The sequence below is a fragment of the Candoia aspera genome, chromosome 8 (genome assembly GCF_035149785.1).
Source record: "Candoia aspera isolate rCanAsp1 chromosome 8, rCanAsp1.hap2, whole genome shotgun sequence".
Taxonomy (NCBI): Eukaryota; Metazoa; Chordata; class Lepidosauria; order Squamata; family Boidae; genus Candoia; species Candoia aspera.
This window is the reverse complement of record NC_086160.1, coordinates 50572765-50592520: the sequence shown is the minus strand read 5'-3', so window position 1 is coordinate 50592520 and position 19756 is coordinate 50572765. Positions and strand designations below refer to the sequence as shown.

The following is a 19756-nucleotide window of genomic DNA, read 5'->3' as shown; positions in this document are numbered from 1 at the left end:
CCAAAAGATAACTTACATACCAAATGGTAAGAAATGGTTTGGAATAAAAAGATCTGTTAATTACTTGCATCTAATTAAGATAAAGTTGTTTGATAAATGCCATATTGACTGCAGATCATGGGAATTGGTCCAGTACATCTGGGAAGAATCAGGTTGGGGAAGACTGTTCTATGGAACAGTTTTGGGAAGAAGACCATTTTAATTCATTTCTCACAAATTCAATTCCATTGTTGTATTGAATAGTTTTTCAGTTTTAAGGGTCATTGTGATCTGTTCGTTAAGAGAGTGAACAAATCTCCTAACTCTCTTTTTCCCTTTCCAGAATATATTGATTCTGAATTGTACTGAAGACTGAGATATATGCTGCAATGGTGACATAAACTGCTAAAACTGCACTGGAATATATTCTGAAACTCTTTATAATCTCAATGGAAAGCAGTTAGGCATGACTTACAACATGACTTTTATTGTGAAACTTCACAGACATTTTCAACGAACAGTAATATTGCTAGCTACATTTTGTATGGTGAGCATTGTTATTTCAGCATATTATTTATACAATGGCTACAAGCAAGAAAATGAACTCTCTGAAATTTCTTCAGATGTTGAATGTGGAGATCTTCCAGTGCTGCTATCTCCATGGAAGATGATTAAGCCCAGCGAACCATTAAGGACTGACCCTGTGGTGCTTGTATTTGTGGAAAGTCAGTACTCTGTACTTGGTCAGGATATTGTCATGATTTTGGAATCCAGCAGGTTCCAGTATCACATAGAGATTGCTTCTGGGAAAGGTGACCTTCCTGTACTTATAGATAAAAATAAAGGCAAGTATGTTCTAATAATATATGAAAATATTTCTAAATATGTGAATATGGATTCCTGGAATCGGGGCCTTCTAGATAAATACTGTGGGGAATTCAGTGTAGGAATGATTGGGTTTCAAAAAAGCAATGATAATACGTTGCAGACTTTTCAGTTAAGAGGTGTTCCTTTCCAGATCCTTGGCAATGTAGGTGTAAAAGACTGTTGCATCAATCCTCATTCTCCTCTACTCCATCTAACAAAATCATCCAAGCTTGATAAAGGGCCTTTGCCTGGAAATGACTGGACGGTTTTCTATATAAATCATTCAGCTTACCAACCTGTTATATTTGCAAAAGTAAGGGTACCTGAAAACCTCCCTCCACCTATAATTAAAAGTGTTCTTCATGCAACGGTTATTCACGACTTGGGTCTTCATGACGGGATTCAGCGTGTTCTTTTTGGTAACAATTTGAACTTCTGGCTGCACAAGCTCATCTTTATAGATGCTGTCTCATTTTTGACTGGAAAGAGGCTTACATTGTCCCTGGATAGATACATACTTGTAGACATTGATGACATCTTTGTTGGAAAAGAGGAAACAAGAATGAAAGCCAGTGATGTTCAGGTAAGGTATGCCAGAAAGTCTCCTATGTTATGGTGATGTTGCCCAAATAACTATTTTGGAATGCAGAACTGCTATATTGTAAAGTTTAGTTAGATGGAAAGACAATTCCTTTGTGGTCAATATGCATTTGAAATAAAATAACTATCCTAATTTTGGCTGGCCTTTGTAGAAACCTGGCTATTGTAGGCATACATTGCCCAATAATAAATTACAGTAGCTTTTTTTCAGAATGATTAATCTTGCTGTTATTTTTATTTATTTTTTTGTAGTGGCAGAGATTTTTTGGTTTTAATTAATACTCTATATATTAAACTTTATATCATTACGCTGTTCTGGATTTTTAAACTCTGAATCCTGTACAGAAGATAAAATTATAGGGCAGTAGATTCCATTGTAGAATGGGTTGTTATCCATTTTGTGCAGATAGGGTTCTGTATGCAATGAAAACATGTATGACTGCCAACAAAATGGGTTGGTGGATCATATTTGCATAACTTTTGCCCTTTCTAAGGTTGATAATATAAGAATTTATGGCATGCATTGAGGGGAGGGGTGAGGTATGTCCAGGCTTTTTCAAGAACATAGTTTTAATAATAATCATTCCTAATGATTCTGAGATATGTAAGTACAGCATCCAGGCCAAAGGCCCTAACTTTTATTTTCTTAACTGGTAGATTAATTGCATATGGAATCATGTGGTGGAGCTTTTCTCATGCTGCAGTACTTTAGAGTGCAAGTGGGAGATTTCTTCTTTAAGTTTAATTTATGAGAGAAGCAGAGGTTTGTACATGACAAATTAGAGAGTAGTGTATGCAAAGTATTATTTCATGGAAAGTTACAAATTAAACAAGATAAAGCATGGGAATAACAAAGAAGGATGTATTTGTTTCTTAATTACAGCAAGCACCAGATATTTTAAGTTATTGACTACAAGCATCCTGCATGATCTGTTCTCAGTTCTGCTTCTTGGCTGCACTAAATTAGGATGTGCTCCTCAGAAAAGTGACATTAGTTGCTTTCTATTTTTTTTAAAATTCTGTGTTCTACTTGCTTTTCCTATGGAGAGCTTCCATATTCTGAAACTGATTAATATTCTGCAAAGGGCAGATTGACCTCAAAGAGATCCATTACTAAAGCATGCTGTAGTCCAGAAGAACAAATACACAGAGCCCTTGGATAATGGATAGCTTATTTAATAAGTGACCAGCTACAGCAGCATGTATGTACTCAGATTAATGCCAATAATTAAAAAAACTGGAACCATCAAGAATCAATCTTCAGCATACATTAAATCCGTTCTAATATCTAATTGAATGTTAAGCTGGATCTAGTCAGATTTAGATATATCTATGGGTGTTATTCAAATAGCCAACCTTTGAAGCAACTTAATTAGGAAGTTAATTATTTGATGGTCCAAGTCTGTGGTTGGTATAAGGCTTGTCTGGATCATACTTGAAAAGGAGAATGAAGATACCCTCAAAGAAGGTATGCAGCAGCTGTTAGGAAAACATCAGCTTAGCCCAAAGACAGGTGAGGGTGATGAAGAAACTCAAGACTGCCCCACCTTGACTCTCCTTGGTATAAGAGGGAAGAAGAGAGAAGCTCTGTCAAGTATTTATGATTCTGTTATTATACAAAACAAAATGTAACAAACAAGTACAGTTCCAGTAGTTCTTATGGTGTGTGTTTCCTAGTGTGGCCTAACTTGAATGGCTGACAGTACTTTGATAACTTGGTATATTCCAAATGTTTTTGAGCCATAACTCTACCAGCCCACACTAACTTGTTTAAAACAAGTTTGTATCAAAGTACCTGGATGAGATTAAGTTTGCATCATCCTTTGAAGACTCTTTGGGAATCAACAAATCTCTCTAGATATTATTCAACTTTCCAGGAACTATTCTGGATGGCTCAGCAACTAAATGAGTTTTCTTTGTAATCATCCTCAATAAGCTAATGATTGGTTTAGCACAGCATTTCTGCTTCCTCCCCTCCATCCCATGCAGGCAGACAGATGAAATATTGGTATGCCTTATGTTGTGTTTCAGTTAAAATCTGGATTTATATGAGTAGGTGTAACCTTTAAAGAAAGTTATTTTTCTGCACTTTAGTTCTCTTGTTTCATTAAGAAAAATCCAGTGATAAAACAGATGGCTAGAGAATAACCTATAAAACTTAAATTTAATCTAAGAATCAATCTGGAATTTATCACTTTAATTATTGGGTTTAATTACTGGGTTTGGTACATCAGAAATTGAGAATATAAGATTAGGGATAGGAAAGCCTTAAGCATGGGTATTTCTTTGCTTAATCACTGCAATTTTTAAAATCACAATTAGCAGTTAAAGAAGACCTGATTATGAAACGGTATATCAGTCAATTCAATTACAAAGAATACCATTTGTGATAAATTTGAATTAGCAATTTAATGCTTAATATTTATCTAATGGATTTATATGGCCAACCAATTCACAAAAAATGTGATTTATTAGTATTCTTTTAAAATTAGTAGCAGGGTTTGAAACTGTCACAGGTATAAGTGCTTCCTACACATGCATATTTTCATACAGATTTTTTTTTCCTTTTTTCGTTCTTCAGTTTACAGATCCATAGGAAGAACAGATAACTAAACCTGAAAATCCTATAGCCCCTTCAAGCTATATTTTCTTATGTAGAAATCAATACAAGGAGCAGTGGTGAAGAGTCCTTCCCCTTTTTAACTCATGCTATATTGTCAGAAAACATTTGGTTGTCCTTGCCTGCAGTGTACCTGCAATATAATGTTCCACCTCCAGCATTATCAGAGCTCTAGTTCACATAGAAATGTTAGCATATACATAAAAGTACCCTATGCAAATAGCACATTTCTCATAGTTTGTCAATTATATCACCAGCAGGGCTTAAAGAAAAGAGTGGCTGGTAGTCACTTATACATTAAATTCTACACAGAGACATGGTGACTAAACAGGACTCAAATAGCTGTAATTTTCACTTTTCAATACTCAGTTTAAACTAGAAGTCCTTAATAAACTTCATTTAAAACCAGTAGAAAAATTTCCATTTTGCTACAAGTCTTGACTTTGATATGAAAAAATGAGAACATTTAAGGATCAGTGACTTTCACTGGCAGAATTTGAGCTTGCATTTAAACAAGTCATAAATGGAAAAATGGCTTCCAGTTTAGAACATGACGTATAAAACAACAATCTCTTTGCTTTTATTAACTGAATACAAAGAACCATCAAAAATAACACAGAAAGTTATAAAGGTATAACAACAACATTAAAATAATATTACAGGTTCTGTGCATTGTATAAGCTTTCGTGATGTCACTCATTTACTGAAAAGAATGAAAAAAAAAGTTAAAGCAAACTTTGATTACAATTAAACTGGAATGGGATCATGGTTTTATGATTTGAACAGACAACATTTTCCCAAGTTCATACAAAACAGGAAATTATAGTTGTTATAAAATAACAGATTTTGTTTTCTCCTTCATGATGTAACTTCTTCCAACCAAGTGCCATGTGTGGAGTTAAAGTGCCCATGGGATAGCATTGAGCTATGGGGGGAATCCGTTAGTATACTATCAACTGATCCAGGCCAATATCTATAGATTTGATTCTCAAGTCATGCAAAACCACAGTTTGCTCCATGACTTATTAAATAAACCATATTTGCTTGGGTTCACACAATATACTGAGACCACTATGATGTGGTTCATAAAATTCACTAAGCCAAAACCAAACAAACCACATTATGATTTGGCATGATTTATAAATCAAATCATAGTGTTTGCAGCCTCATTTGCAGTTATAAAGAACGATTCATTTAAAAATAGTATTGGAAACTACAAAGGTTAGACAGAAAAGTTATGATGAACTGTGTTCGCTTTCAAGGACGTTTGTTATTTAAAAAAAAATATGAAATTCCAGCTTTAAGGTTATTTTTTGAACACCACAGTAGAAACAACTTCAGCAACTCCTCTTGTTTTACACCATAGAATGTTGAAAAAATAGACTGGGGAAAATATTTTCAAATAGAATGTATTCTATTAGAGATGTTAGCAATGTCAGATGCAATGAATCTTCATTACTATGAATATGAAAGAAGTTGTCCTCAGCAGCACAATAACACTGAGTAAGTGGGGTAATGTTATGCAAATCATCTGAAATTGAAAGCAATATTTGTATGGTATATGAATACCATCATATTAGATACTATAATTTGTTCTACCTGTAAAGCACAAGTCTGAAATGAAAATAATCTGTAACAGGAAGGGCTGTGCATATTGAATCTCTTTTAACTTCTCACTGTAGATCAGTTCATGAAAGATCAGGCCATCAGGGGCTGTTAATTATGATCTCTTAGTGGTAGAGATAGCATGCTTCTAAATGTGAAGTTGCTGAGGAATACCAGTGCGAAGTTACTTCATTCATGTCCTACTTATAAGCCTCACATAGGCATCTGGTTGGCCATTGTGGGAACAGAATGATTATTTGATCCAGCATGACTCTTCTTACATTCTTAGCATATCAATATGCTGATTCAGAACTTAAGAAATGTGGGGTCATATGCTTAGAACAGTCAGTAGTCTGTTACCACAGTTACAGGTGTGTGTCAGGGGAAATATTAGAAAAAATATTGTTTGCAGGAACCTCATTAATGAAATGCTAAACAAAATAGTCAACAATGAACCACTACCACCTTTAAAGTTAGCACTGTGGAGATAAGGGATTTTGGTACCCTACTAGCCTAGAGAGCTATGAATTCTGAATGTATTAATGGAACTAAGGACATCTTAATCAGAATCAGCTACATTCATCCTAGAATGTCTGATATTAAGAGCTTTAAATTCTAGAGTAACAGAAGAACCAGAAACCAGACAGTCTTAGTGTTGCTGGGATTATGAATTTAGATTTCTTGGCAATTATTATATTCTAATAATAATCTGTAAATGAAGAGTAATGAATTCAGCTATATATTTGACAGGAGCAGTTTGACTGATCATGGATTTATGTTTCCTTAGAAATTAGGGTTACTCCTAGATTTGTGGAATGTGAGCAGAAGGTGCAATCAACAAGATATCATGTATTCAGAATTTGCCATTGTTTGTGATTCTATTAAGATCATCAGGTACATTAGGAGAAGGCTACAGTGGAGCTTTTACTCTTATTTAGGAGATATAGTAAAGGTAAAGGTTTCCCTTGACGTAAAGTCCAGTCGTGTCCGACTCTAGGGGGCGGTGCTCATCTCAGTTTCTAAGCCTTTAGAGCCGGCGTTGTCCGCAGACACTTCCGGGTCATGTGGCCAGCATGACTCACGGAACGCCGTTACCTTCCCGCCGAAGCAGTACCAATTAATCTACTCACATTTGCATGTTTTCAAACTGCTTGGTGTGCAGGAGCTGGGACTAGCAACGGGTGCTCACCCCGCCGCGCAGTTTCGAACCGCCGACCTTCCAATCGACAGCTCAGCGGTTTAACCCACAGCGCCACCGCATCCCTTAGTTAGGAGATATAGTACAGGAATATCTTGAATAATGGCAAGGAATATATCTGGGTTAATAAAAGGCAAAATGATCCAGTGTTTTCTTAGGACAGTGCAAACCTTTGAAGGGTGCTTTGCTTCAACAATGCTCCAAGTGAATCCCACCTCAAAGTTGCTTTGTGAAGTTGCATAATCCCTGCTTCAGAAGACCAAGCGAAGCTGCTTCACTTAGTTTGCCGCTGCTTCTGGTTCTTTCTGTGGAAGGACTAGAGAAGAGAGAGAGATGTGAAGCATGTCACCTCCATGGCACGGAGTATCTCAACCAAAAAGAATTGTAGTAATCTTGCATAGTCTTTATAATGTGTTAATATTATAATAGGATGCAAATAAACTAGGTCCTCCAGGAGACACTGCTTTCTTGTCTCATTGTCAGAATATATGGTGGTTAGGAAAAGATAGGAAGACTTCTGTCTCCATCCAAGTTGAACCCTACTTACCAATGGGTTTAGCTGAATGCCTGAAGTGGGCAAAGTTGTTGGCTGGTTCCTTTCTATTTACATATGTAATTAGAGTATATTGGTGACACGTTCTTAGACTGGTTACATGACATAGGTGTCTGGGACAAGATATTTAGAAGTATTCAAGTTTTGGTTAACCAGCACCACCAAATTCTGAAGAGAGCTAGGGCCAAATAGGTGAAGCAAAACCCTGTTGGTCCTGATGGATCTTTCAACAGCTTCAATATTATCCATGATGTCTAGGACACTCCAATATGGGATGCCACAGGCTCAACCCTCTCACTATCTTATTTAACATCTGCATGAAGCTGCTGGAAAAGGTCATTTCATGGCTTGGGATACTTTACTATCAAAATGCTGATATTATCTACTTACATATCTTTATACAAGCCATTCAGGAGAGGGCAGCGGAAGTCTTATCCTGGTATGTGGAAGCTGGAAGATTCCAGACAGGAGAAGCAAATCAAGACTTAACCCTAGCATGACTGAACTGCGGTTGGTTCAGTAGCCAAATCAATCTGGGACAATATCAACTTTAACGCTCAATAGGGTTGTGGGAAAGAGCTGATGCACAATTTAGCTGGTGCAAATCTTCCTAGACTTTTGGAACCTGGTGAAGCAGCAAGTCTAAACTATAGCCAGGAAGGCCTTTGCCCAGCCGTGGCTGGCCAGTTGCAATTGTTTATGGTGTGGGATGTGATGGCAACACTCATTTATGTCCTCATCACTTCACACTTGACTACTATAATGCATTTTGCATGGGACTCTTCTTGAAAACAATCTAGAAATTACAGCTGGTGCAAATATATGCTTAGTGGGACTATCTAATATGGGCATATAATTCCAGTATTGTAAGAGCTGCTTTGGCTCCCAGTTTGTTTCTGAGTTCAATTCAAGGTGCTTGTTTTCACCTTTAAAGTCCTTCATGGCTTGGAGTTTGCTTATCTTGGAAGCTGCTAACTTCAGATAGAATCTGCCTGTACATGGCATGCCTGCAGAAAATGCCAAGAGTTCATATCCTATGTCAGGTAGGGTGGAAGGGGTCTCAGAGGTGGGAATATTCTGCAAGTGCTCACCTCTTGCAGAGCCCCTGCATATAAGATCTGCATCTTTACTTCTAGTATTCAGGAAGTGGTTAAAATCCTGGTTCTTCTAAAGAGCATTTGGGACTGTGGAGTAAAGGGTGGGATATGCCTGAGGTGCATTGTGGCATTACTAATATGGTAATTACTGACACATTACAATGAGATGGAATTTTTATTATTAAGATGTGTGTTGCTTACTGATACATCTTTATATGCTGAGTTGTATATTGTTAGGATTCTTCTATAAGCTACTTAGATTTGCACCAACCAAAGTGACATGAAAGCACCTGAAATAAATGAATTAAAACTATTTTCATCTAATGAACCCAAAGAAGTTTGCAACGACATAAAGTAGCAACAAAACCAAATTAACAGTTAACTCCCTACCACACAGGAGAAACACACTGGGGATTGGAAAGATAAATCCATTACAAAAGTTAAAGCTACTACAGTCTGGTAGCTAAACTGAATCCCTATCTCTTTAAGTTAAGTTGACACTTTCCTATTCTTGTTAACGCAATATGCAACCCACCTAGTGGGAAACTGCACATCCTTGATGTACTGTAAGAATTACTCATAATTCTTTTTTGAGCCCTGACAAGCATAATCAGATTTGTTAATGAGTTCACATTTTACAGCCTCGCACTTTAATTGGACTCTGAAATTTGTCTACCTACAGCAACTCTAAGGTCAGGGATGTGGTATCTAAGAAAATTGAAATGATACCCCATTGGGATTTTTAATTATCCTCTGTTTTTAATGTTTAAGGTGTCCATTTTCTTACTTAGCAAGTTTCAGTTTGGCAAGATAAACTGTTGAAGGTCATTTGCTGGCATATAACTTGTGTATACGGACATGTAAATCCAGAAACAGGATTGTAAGAATAAATAAATAGCATCTCTGTTGGTTGAGAGGGGAGGTATCTTCATCTTCTACAGCTGTTCTGTTCAGAAGCTCCTAAACACCTCAAGGGGAGGCAACATTCTTGAGAGCCAGAAGTATATGTGGAATATTAAGTCTACATGGAGGGTATGTTCACAAAGTGACCCTGATGGAAGACTTATTTACTCAAAATGTTGGTCACTGTATGTGAGGACAAAGAACTATTTACTAGAATGTGAATTAGCTCACTGGAATGCCTTTTATTTCCCCCCATTAACAGTGGGACATTTTAGGGACCCCAGAGTATTTATATGTCCAGTTTTGTTTTGTTTTTCAAATTAAAAAATATTTTTAAAGATCAGGTGAGGCCAAAACCACAAGTGCACCAAGAGAGCTAGGTATGGGTCCAGTGATACTCAGGTTTACTTTCCTTGATTTAACTGTAAGCAATGTACTCCTTATTGCTAGAATTTAACTATATAGGATTATGTGTACTGTGATGACAGAATATATAGATGGGTGGTGATATAAATTTAATAAATAAAAACTTTTTTTTAATCCCTTGAAATTAAAAATGAAAGCTATCCATGTAAAATAAATGTATTTATAAAACAAATGTTTAAAATTTAGGGTAAGGTACTACAGTTACAGATAGGCATCATTGGATCTACCTCACCAGAAAATCATTGTTTGAAGTACCTTGGTTAAGGGCATAGTAAAGTAAAATAGTCACTGTGTAATAGTTACCAATTCTAATGTTGGAACTGTGGAGCCTCAGGGCTCTAGCACTACACAGCTAAAGCAAGTTGTGATCTTTGAATGCATTAATGGAACCAAGTGCATCTGAGTCACAGTCAGTATGATTCAGACTCCATCCTGAAGTTTCTTATTCAGCAGTGCTTTAAGTTCTGGAGCACCAAAGAACCAGGGATAAAAGAGTATGTCTTCCTCTTACCTGCTGGTATCCTATATTTAGATTTCCTGGCAATAACTGTACTCTAGTAATTAATCCATAAAAATGCAGTGCTAAACATCTAGCATACTCTTTTACCTTAGTTGCAATATGGAAATGCACCTGCTCCACATAACTTTTTATTTTAATTTTTTGGGGTACCTTCAAGTCAGTTAACTCCTGGTGATTACCTGGACTAGGTCCTGCAGGTTGTGTGTGTGTGTGTGTGTGTTTGCACAATTTTCAGAAGTGGTTTGTCATTGCCCTCTTCCTAGGGCTGAGAGAGAGTGACTGGCCCAAGGTCACCCTGCTGGTTTCATGCCTGGCAGGACTAGAACTCACAGACTCCCAGTTTCTAGTCTGGTGCCTTAATCACTACACCAAACTGGGTCTCATTTATCTTATTTTGATATGGATGAAAACATACATGCACATTGATATTCAAGTATATGCTGGAATTTCTAGGGCTGCTTTCCCAATCTGAATGCTCCCTGAGTTATGGGAACTTCGCTTCCAGAATTCTTAATGGCAATGCTGGCTGCAAATTCTGGGAGCTATATAGCATTCATCTGGCCAGGAAAAGCTGTTTTAGGTATACGGTTACTAGAACTGAAAAGGCTATTTTAAAAAATCATTAATTCATTCACGGTATCAAGAAGGAAATGCCTAGGAAAACCTAGGAAAAATTTCCAGTTCTGCAACTCAGCAAACACTACAGGTGATCATTGGAAGCTTATTGCTATGTGTATTTAATAAATTTCCGTAAAATTACACAAGCTTAATTTTTTAAAAGAAAAATAGGTTTGATTTTCAAAACAACGCTTGTAGCAAAACTTGTTCCATATTAGACACTTCTTTTTAAGGTTAAATTCACTAGGAACTTCTAGAAAGCACAGGTGGTGCCACACAGTGGCAGAGCTTGACAATTTCAACTGTTGTTTTTTTTTTAATGAGTATTTTGGCTGCTGACTAGAAATCACCTGGGTCAGTTACATGTTTACGGATACATTCTTCACTAGTTTCATTTAACTTCTTTCAGCACTACAGTGACTAATTCTTAAAGATCACTTTTATAAGACAAACCTGAATTTTAAAAAAATGTAGTAATGCCAAAGCATATTTATTTCCTTTGAAGGGTTCAAAAATATGTATGTTCCTCTTTTAACCTTTTTTGTGTGCTATACAGTAAGTTTGGGTTTGCTGTCTCTTTCTGGAGATAGAAGAATTTTCATTTGTTTGTTTGAGCTCCCTTTCTGAAACATCATTTTCTCTTTAAAAAAATATTCTGGAATTTCTACATCAAAGATGGATAAAAGTAAGGTGCAAATGCCAAATGCAGGCCTCTGGAAAGCAGTTATCCCAATGCTTCAATATGCTTTGTACATATGTAAAAACCCTGATCACTAGGGCTGTATAAAATATTTAAAAGAAATGTTTTATAGAGCTTGTTAGCATGCACAGACATCATTTATGCTTGGGTCTGACACCATTTTGGTGTCAGGCCCAAGCGTAAATGATGTCTGTGCATGCTAACAAGCACATGGTTGTACGTGCAGATCTACACAGACAGCTAAGGACAATGTGTGAAGCATTGAGTCTTCCAAAGATTATAGCTATTTTAATGGTTTGCTTTGCTCTTGCTGACATAATGAAAAAGGGTGCTTGAAAATATAGGCTGTAACATACTGTACATACTACCATTCAGTGTCTGATTTGCTAGTCTGAAGAGCAACTATATAACTTTTGGCTGGGTTCACATATCACAGTAAACTGTTGCTTGTTTCATCATAATGTACTGAACATATCATAATCGGTTATATCTACAGTACACAATGCCATAAACAATGTAATTCAATGCCAGCTTTATACAACATGCTAAGCTAAAACCTAACAAACCACTGTATTGTGAATAATGATGCATGCAACTGATCACTATTTTTAAACAAGATCACAAAATAGCAATTCATGTCAAAATACTGTATTGGTCCTGACAAGCTTGGTTTGTGACAAGCCAGGAACCTTTGTTTCTTTACTTTCTGGAAATACAGAACTTGGAGAGTGAAATGTTGTCCTTCAGGTACATGTAGTATGTTTAAGTAAAAAAAAAAAAAAGGATATAAGAATTTCAGCTGTCTTTGTTTCTTGGAGGGGTTGGAGAGAGAAAGCCAAAATGAAAAATGGCAATACATGACTATATACTTTTTAAACTGTCTTTAATAAAACTTGTTTCACGATAGAAAATAAACCTGTATTTCTCAAGTAATAGGATTTTACTTGAGGTGGTGGTAGTTGCTTTCCTAATGATACCCTGAACTATAAAAAGAAATGGAAACTTCAAATGTTTTATGTCTTGGGCAGCAGACAAAAATAAAATAAATTCTGAGACTTTGTTCTCAGTTTTATCCTCTGGCTTTATTTCCAACCAAACCTGTAAGCCATCGTATGCCTTCTGAAATTCAGTCGTGCATCTAAGCAAAGAAATCCCCAACTCAACTTCCTGAAGCTATTGCTTGCTAGGTTGGAATTCCGTAAATTGAAGTTCTAACATAGTTATAGGACAGAAGGCTGGTTCCTAGTCTTTTTTAAGCTGGTAGACACATTTGAAATATTGAGAACATATTAATGGACATTCTCATAAAATGTTTCCATATAACCATGGCCAAACATTCATTTACCAGATAACAACACTAATAAGGCTTAACTAACCACTCATTCTAACCTTCTGCAATGTCTATTAGGGGGTATGTAAATTAAACAAGATCCTATTTGAATTTTTGTTTTGAATTTTCTATTAACAAGTCAAATTTATTTGAATTTGTGATTAGAATTCTGATTTGATGTGTTGAATTGAGTCAGTGACATGTTGATACAACTTGCCATTGAATCTTTGAATGGAAGCTTCACACGGCCCTATTATCTTCCATCCTGTTAGTTATCTCTTTTTTTCTGGGCCCACTTCCCAACAAAGACCTGGGTAGCAGCCATCTAGCATTTTTATTTTCTGAGAATGTCTTTGGAATTAATGTGGGATCCAGAAACATTACTGGAAAGAGATTGTACTTGAAACTAATGCATTGCTTTATAACATGTTAACTTCCCATTTATTGTTATTTAATTTAAAAAACTAAATCTAATTAGATCCAATCAAATCTTATTAGAATTAGTTAGGAAAACTGGAGAAGATTGAGTAGGAAAAGCTATCACCTGGCGATTGTGACCAGCTAGTGCAATGTTTTGCTGATAAAATCACTATCATTATAATCTTGACCTTTTTCTGATGTGGTACCTGGTGCAACATCTTGTAGTGTTATCTGGGATTCTCTTTGTCCTGTGGATTCTGTTGAAGTGGAGAGTGCTCACCACTAGAACTTCCACTATGGACTTGATCCATACCCTGTGGATTCCTTTGAGAAGCTGGGAGGAAGTGAGACAAATTGAGTCTAACAAATAGTCAATGCTTTGTTGGGGAAAGGAGTGTTCTTGCCAGCCTTGAAGGAGGCAATTGTACACCTCATCCTCCAGAAGCCACCCCTGGACCTAACAATTGTAGACAACCATCACCCAATCTACAATCTTCCCTTTCTTCAGAAGGTTGCTGAAAATGGTGGGGCATCAGCCACAGACAGGACTTGAGGAAGCAGATTATCTAGATCTGTTTCAGTCTGGATTCAGACCTGGTCATGGGATGGAAATAGCATTGGTTGCTCTGATTGATGACTTTTGTTGAGATCTGGATAGGTGGAGTGTACCATTTCTGGTTGTCTTAAACCCCTCAGTGACTTCTGATATCATCAATCCTGGTATCCTCCTAGACTGCCTGCAAGGGCTGGAGGCATTGTGCTTCAGTGGTTCCTTTCTTACCTGAGCAGGTGGTACCAAACAGTGGCAGTGGGGAAGATGAGTTTTCCCAATGGACCTTCATTTGTGGGGTACCACAGGATTTGATCCTTCCATCCCTTCTGTCTAACACTACATATCCCCCACTGAGATAGGTTATCGACAGTTTGGCGGAAATATAGCTGCTGTGGTTGTTATTATTTAACCTTGTATGCTACCCAACTCTCAACTGTGGGCAACTCACAGAAATTACAATAATATCCATAAAACATTAAAAATAAATATGATGAAGCAAGCAGTCTCACTCTCCCTCGCAAAAGGCCTGGGTGAAGAGTGCACTGACACGATATGGAATGGAATGGAATGGAATGGAATAGACTTTTATTGTCATTCCACATATACCGAAGTGCACGTTAAAATAAATTTTTGTTGCAATTGGCTCACAAAAAAAATAATTACTATAATATATAATATATATTCTTAACCATTCTACTCCCCTAATCATTATTGTTGGCAGAGTGCTAGAAAGCATTTGGCCCAGGAGAGATCAGAAAAGTCACACACCAGGCATTTCTATAAAAATAATTTTATTTACAGAAAACAAACATATTTAAAGGCTGTTTGCTGAGAGGAGAGATTTCTCTCAGCTGCATATACTCTGCAAGCCTACACAGAAGGGAAACTGAAACTAAAACAAGTTCAGGCAAGTTCTTCCCTTAGGCAATGCAACCATTAACATGTGAAAAAGGGACAATTAAATTCAACCTCTTCACCCAGCCAAAATGATTAGTTACCATAGTAACCTTAATCTGTAGTAGAAAACATATTAACAATTATCCCTAATAAATATCACGGTCCTACATACAACATGTACCACACTGAAGTAAGAGGAGTTTTATTATTAAGAGTTCAGGAGCCTAATTGCCCAGGGGATAAAACTATTACCTAATCTAGCTGTTCTGCATCAAATGCAGTGGAACTGTTTCCCAGAGGGTAACAAGGAGAACAAGCCATAATGACGGTGGGAGGGGTCACTGACAATATTTCGGGCTCTGGACAGACATTGTGTATACACTATATCCTGAATGGGAGGAAGTGAAATCCCAATTATCCTCTGCTGCCCTCACCACCCACTGCACAGATTTATTATCCAAGGCACTACAGCCTCCAAACCAGATAGAAATACAGTTGGTCAATACACTCTTTATAGTGCCTCTATAGAAAGTAAGGAGGATGGGAGCAGAAGATGTGCTTTCCTCATCTGGCACAGAAAATGCAAATGCTGCTGTGCCCATTTTACCAAGGATGCAGTATTAAGAGACCAAGTCAAACTATTCGTTATCTGCATCCCCAGGATCCTAATGCTACTAACTGACTCCACAGCTATGTCATTAATAAAGAGTGGTGTATGTCTGGGCCAGTTCTTTCTAAAATCATTGATAATCTTAGTTTTTTCAACATTTAGAACCAATCTATTTATATTACACCAATCCACCAAACCGTTCACCACCTCCCTATAAGCCCAATCATTTTAATCTCTGATAAGACCCACCACCATTGTGTCATCTGCATGCTTCACAACAGAGCTGGTGGTACACCTGGCACAACAGTCATGGGTCATTAGGGTAACCAGCAATGGGCTCAAGACACAGCCCTGAGGAGAACCGATGCTCAAAGGAATAGGATTGGAGATATTATTTCCAACTGCGACTGGGACCTATCAATGAGGAAGTCAAGTAGCCAGTTACACAAAGAAGTACTAAAACTCAGAGAGCCCAATTTGTCCACCAAATGCTGAGGAACAATCGTATTAAATGCTGAACTAAAATCAACAAACAGCAATTGCACATAGCGGTTCTTCTCCTGTGCCAAACTCAAATGAAGAACGGAGGAGATTGCATTCTCAATAGAGCAATTCCGCTGGTAAGCAAACTTAAGTGGATCGAACAATGAGGCTTTTATCAGCCTCTCAAAACATTTCATCATAATGGGAGCGAGTGCTATCAGACGATAGACATTAAGACATGTGCTTGTAGATTTTTTAGGCACAGGTATAACAGTTGCAGTCTTAAAACATACCAGGACCACGGTGGTGCTGCGGGTTAAACCGCTGAGCTGTCGATCGGAAGGTCGGCGGTTCGAAACCGCGCGGCGGGGTGAGCTCCCGTTGCTAGTCCCAGCTCCTGCTCACCTAGCAGTTCGAAAACATGCAAATGTGAGTAGATCAATAGGTACCGCTTCGGCGGGAAGGTAACGGCGTTCCGTGAGTCATGCTGGCCACATGACCCGGAAGTGTCCTATGGACAACGCCGGCTCCAAGGCTTAGAAACGGAGATGAGCACCGCCCCCTAGAGTCGGATTCGACTGGACTTTACGTCAAGGGAAACCTTTACCTTTACCTTTTATAACAGTTGCAGTCTTAAAACATACCAGGACCACAGCCTGATGCAATGAAATATTAAAGATGTCCATGAGAACACTGGCCAACTGATCAGCACAGTCCCTGAGTACCCACTCTGGAATATTATCTGGGCCCACTGCTTTCCACATATAGATTCTTCTCAGGGTCCTCCGGACATCAACTATATAAAGACTAAGTGCCTGTTCATCAGGATGAGGAACAGCCTTCTTCGCAGGGATATTGTTAAGTGCCCCAAACCTGCCAAAAAACATGTTAAGTTAGTTAAGAAAATCTATATTCTCCTCACACAGTGTCGGAGTAACCTTGTAATCTGTGATGGTCTGAATACCCTGCCACAAGCACCTGGTATTTGTAGGATCATAAAAGAAAAGTTCTGGATTTTCTGACTATAAACCCATTTTGCTGCTCTTATAGTCCAATTCGTATCAGCTCTTGCTGTTCTGAGTCCCCCCATATCACCAGATTTAAAAGCAGCATTCCTCGCTTTCAACATCACATATACTTCATGAGTCATCCAAGATTTCTGATTCACCCATATAGTGATGTTCTTAATAACACTGACATCCTCCATACACTTCTGAATATATGCAGATACAGATATTCCTCCACGTTAATATGTTGATTATTCGTTGTAGCTTCTTTAAACATGTCCCAGTCTGTTCACTCAAAACAGCCTTATAATGCTTCCATCTGGTGATAACTCTTAAACGGATGACAGTCTCCCTGAAACAGATGATTTGTGATTTGGGAATTCTTCTGTAATTATGGCAACTACTAAATAGGCATATGGAGGCCATCACCAGAAGGGCCTTTGCTGGGCTTCAGGTGATGCACCACTTACAGCCCTGTGATAGAAGGTCCTTTCTATAGTGACTCCTGCACTCATTTGGATTTCTGCAATATGTTCTACGTGGTGCTGCCTTTGAAGACCAGTTGGAAACTGCAACTGGCACAAAATGTGGTGACACATATATTAGCAAATCAAAGTCACTATAACTGCATAACACCTGTTTTGCAGTCACTGCACTGGTTACCAGTAGGTCTTTGGATTCAATTCAAAGTGCTGGCTCTGACCTATAAAGCCCTATATACCTTGACACCAAAAATACTGTACTTCCAAGACCATCTTCTTCATAGTCAAGTCACACTCAGCCAACATATTTTAATCAATCCCCAAGTAAATGAGATGAAGGAGCAAACAATGCTTGCAGGCATTATTTTTCAGTTCTAGCCACATATTGAGGAATTTCTCCTTCTAGAATAGGTTAGCATCCTCGTTGGTCTTCTGGACATTATCAAAGACAACACTATTCTGGAAGGCCTTCAGGGAATAAATGGTCACCATTGCACATATTGTATTATTGTAGATTTTACTTTTTATATGTTTTATGTATTAATGACATATACCACTAGTTTTTGAAATGCAATGAATGAATGAATGAATGAATGAATAAGATAAATAAGATAAATAGGATAGCATATGGGGATTCATCTGATGGATAGAAAATCAGAAGGTTAGCTTTCTGTACATCCAGTGGCCTGCCCCTGACCATAGATGTATAAATGGAATGTGTAGTTTTATGTAAGGAGAAACTATATTTTCTGAAACTATAGTGGTTTTAAAGAATGGGCAAGACTTCCTCAGTTTTGCATCCACTTTTTCAAAAAAACAACAACATATGCTTGTATGAAATAAGGAATAAAGTGTTCTATATATCCTGCACATTTTTTTCAATTCTTGGTTTAATAAACTGAAATAGTATCAGAAAAGTTTAATATACATGACATGTTGCAAAAAAAGCAACATTGGTTGAATTTTCCTGCTGAGTGGAATTATTTTGCAACTGAACTTTTTTCTTCTTGAACAAAAAATCCCGAAAGCCTTCAAAATACCTGAAATTAATGATGAACTCAAGCAGTGTACCTTCTGTTCAGGGTTTTTTGTTTCTGTATTCGGAGGTGGTCTTCTTCTGTGCATGGTACACCTGTTATGGTGTGTGTTTCTAATTCTGCATATTAAGCAAAACTCCCACAGTTCTAACATTCTGTTCTTGGTTAGCTGTCAAGACCCTATTTATTTATTTATTTATTTATAAATGTCATTTTATGGAGCTTATAGGCCACACTAATTGCAAATGACTCTGAGCAGTGTATACCCCAAACTCCATTAATTGGGTACAAATCAATAAAAGAAAAAGAAAAGAGAACAACAATATTGTTCTACTGTATGTTTTAAAACATTTTATGTCCCACACTGTAAATATATTAGTAAAATTGTCCATTTTTAACCAAGTTACCATGAAATTATAGTGTGTTTGGACTGTATGTCAATTTAATTTCAGTGTTCAATGCATGTACATTCTATAATACATTTGACTATTCAGTATTTTAATTAAACTATAGTTGACTTTGTGTTTATCATGAAATTACAATTAAGCTGTCAACTTCTGTCACAATTTTTGCAAGGATTGACAGATGTCCTGTATATGTATTACTTTAAGCTGTAACTTGGGAAACTGTATAGGAGACATTGTTGGCTGGAAAGCCAGTGATTCTTAAAACCCGGCACAGATCTGCCAATCATCAAAACCAAGTCAGAAGAATTCCAGTAACTCTTTATTTATGTGCACAAGCAAAAAGGGAACCTCTTGCCTCTTGGCTGAGAGAAACGCCAAGCAGTTAGAATTTATTACATTTATACCATTCATTAAGAGAGAATATACTGTATAAAATTGTGATTGCCTAACTAAAATCAGCTGCTCACACCTGCATGTAAGCTTCCCATGTTACATATTAACATCTCATAATATCTCTAGCATGTCTTCACTAATGCTCATTTGAATATGCAAGGGGTGTGTTTCTCCCATTATAATTGAGTAGGGGTCTTTCAAAGTTCAACAAAACTGCCCAAAGCTGGTTCCCTGTACTGCTCATCCTTGCATTCCTCTGCTTATCATCTGGAGCCTCCCATTCCCACTTCCCCAATCAAGGGAGGCTCATCCATCAACATTGTGTGCATTTTTAAAAATAAAGAAATCAAAAGTATCATTGATGTAACAGGTCAGCATGAATGAAGAATAAAATATTAGTATGACTGGGGTCTGAAATGTTGATGGTTTCATTGGGGGCTCAATTATTATA

At 37.3% G+C, this 19756-nt stretch overlaps 1 protein-coding gene across 2 annotated transcripts in view; it reads left to right on the top strand.

The window, feature by feature from the left end:
* The first annotated feature begins 445 nt into the window (after positions 1–445).
* The window catches only part of LOC134501752 (bifunctional heparan sulfate N-deacetylase/N-sulfotransferase 3), a 70678-nt gene continuing 51367 nt past the window's right edge, over positions 446–19756 (top strand). The window contains exon 1 of one of the 2 annotated variants that reach the window (XM_063309670.1): positions 446–1429. In XM_063309670.1, the coding sequence (XP_063165740.1) occupies positions 446–1429 (984 nt within the window). The remainder of the gene's footprint in view (positions 1430–19756) is intronic. The other variant, XM_063309671.1, reaches the window with a different exon arrangement.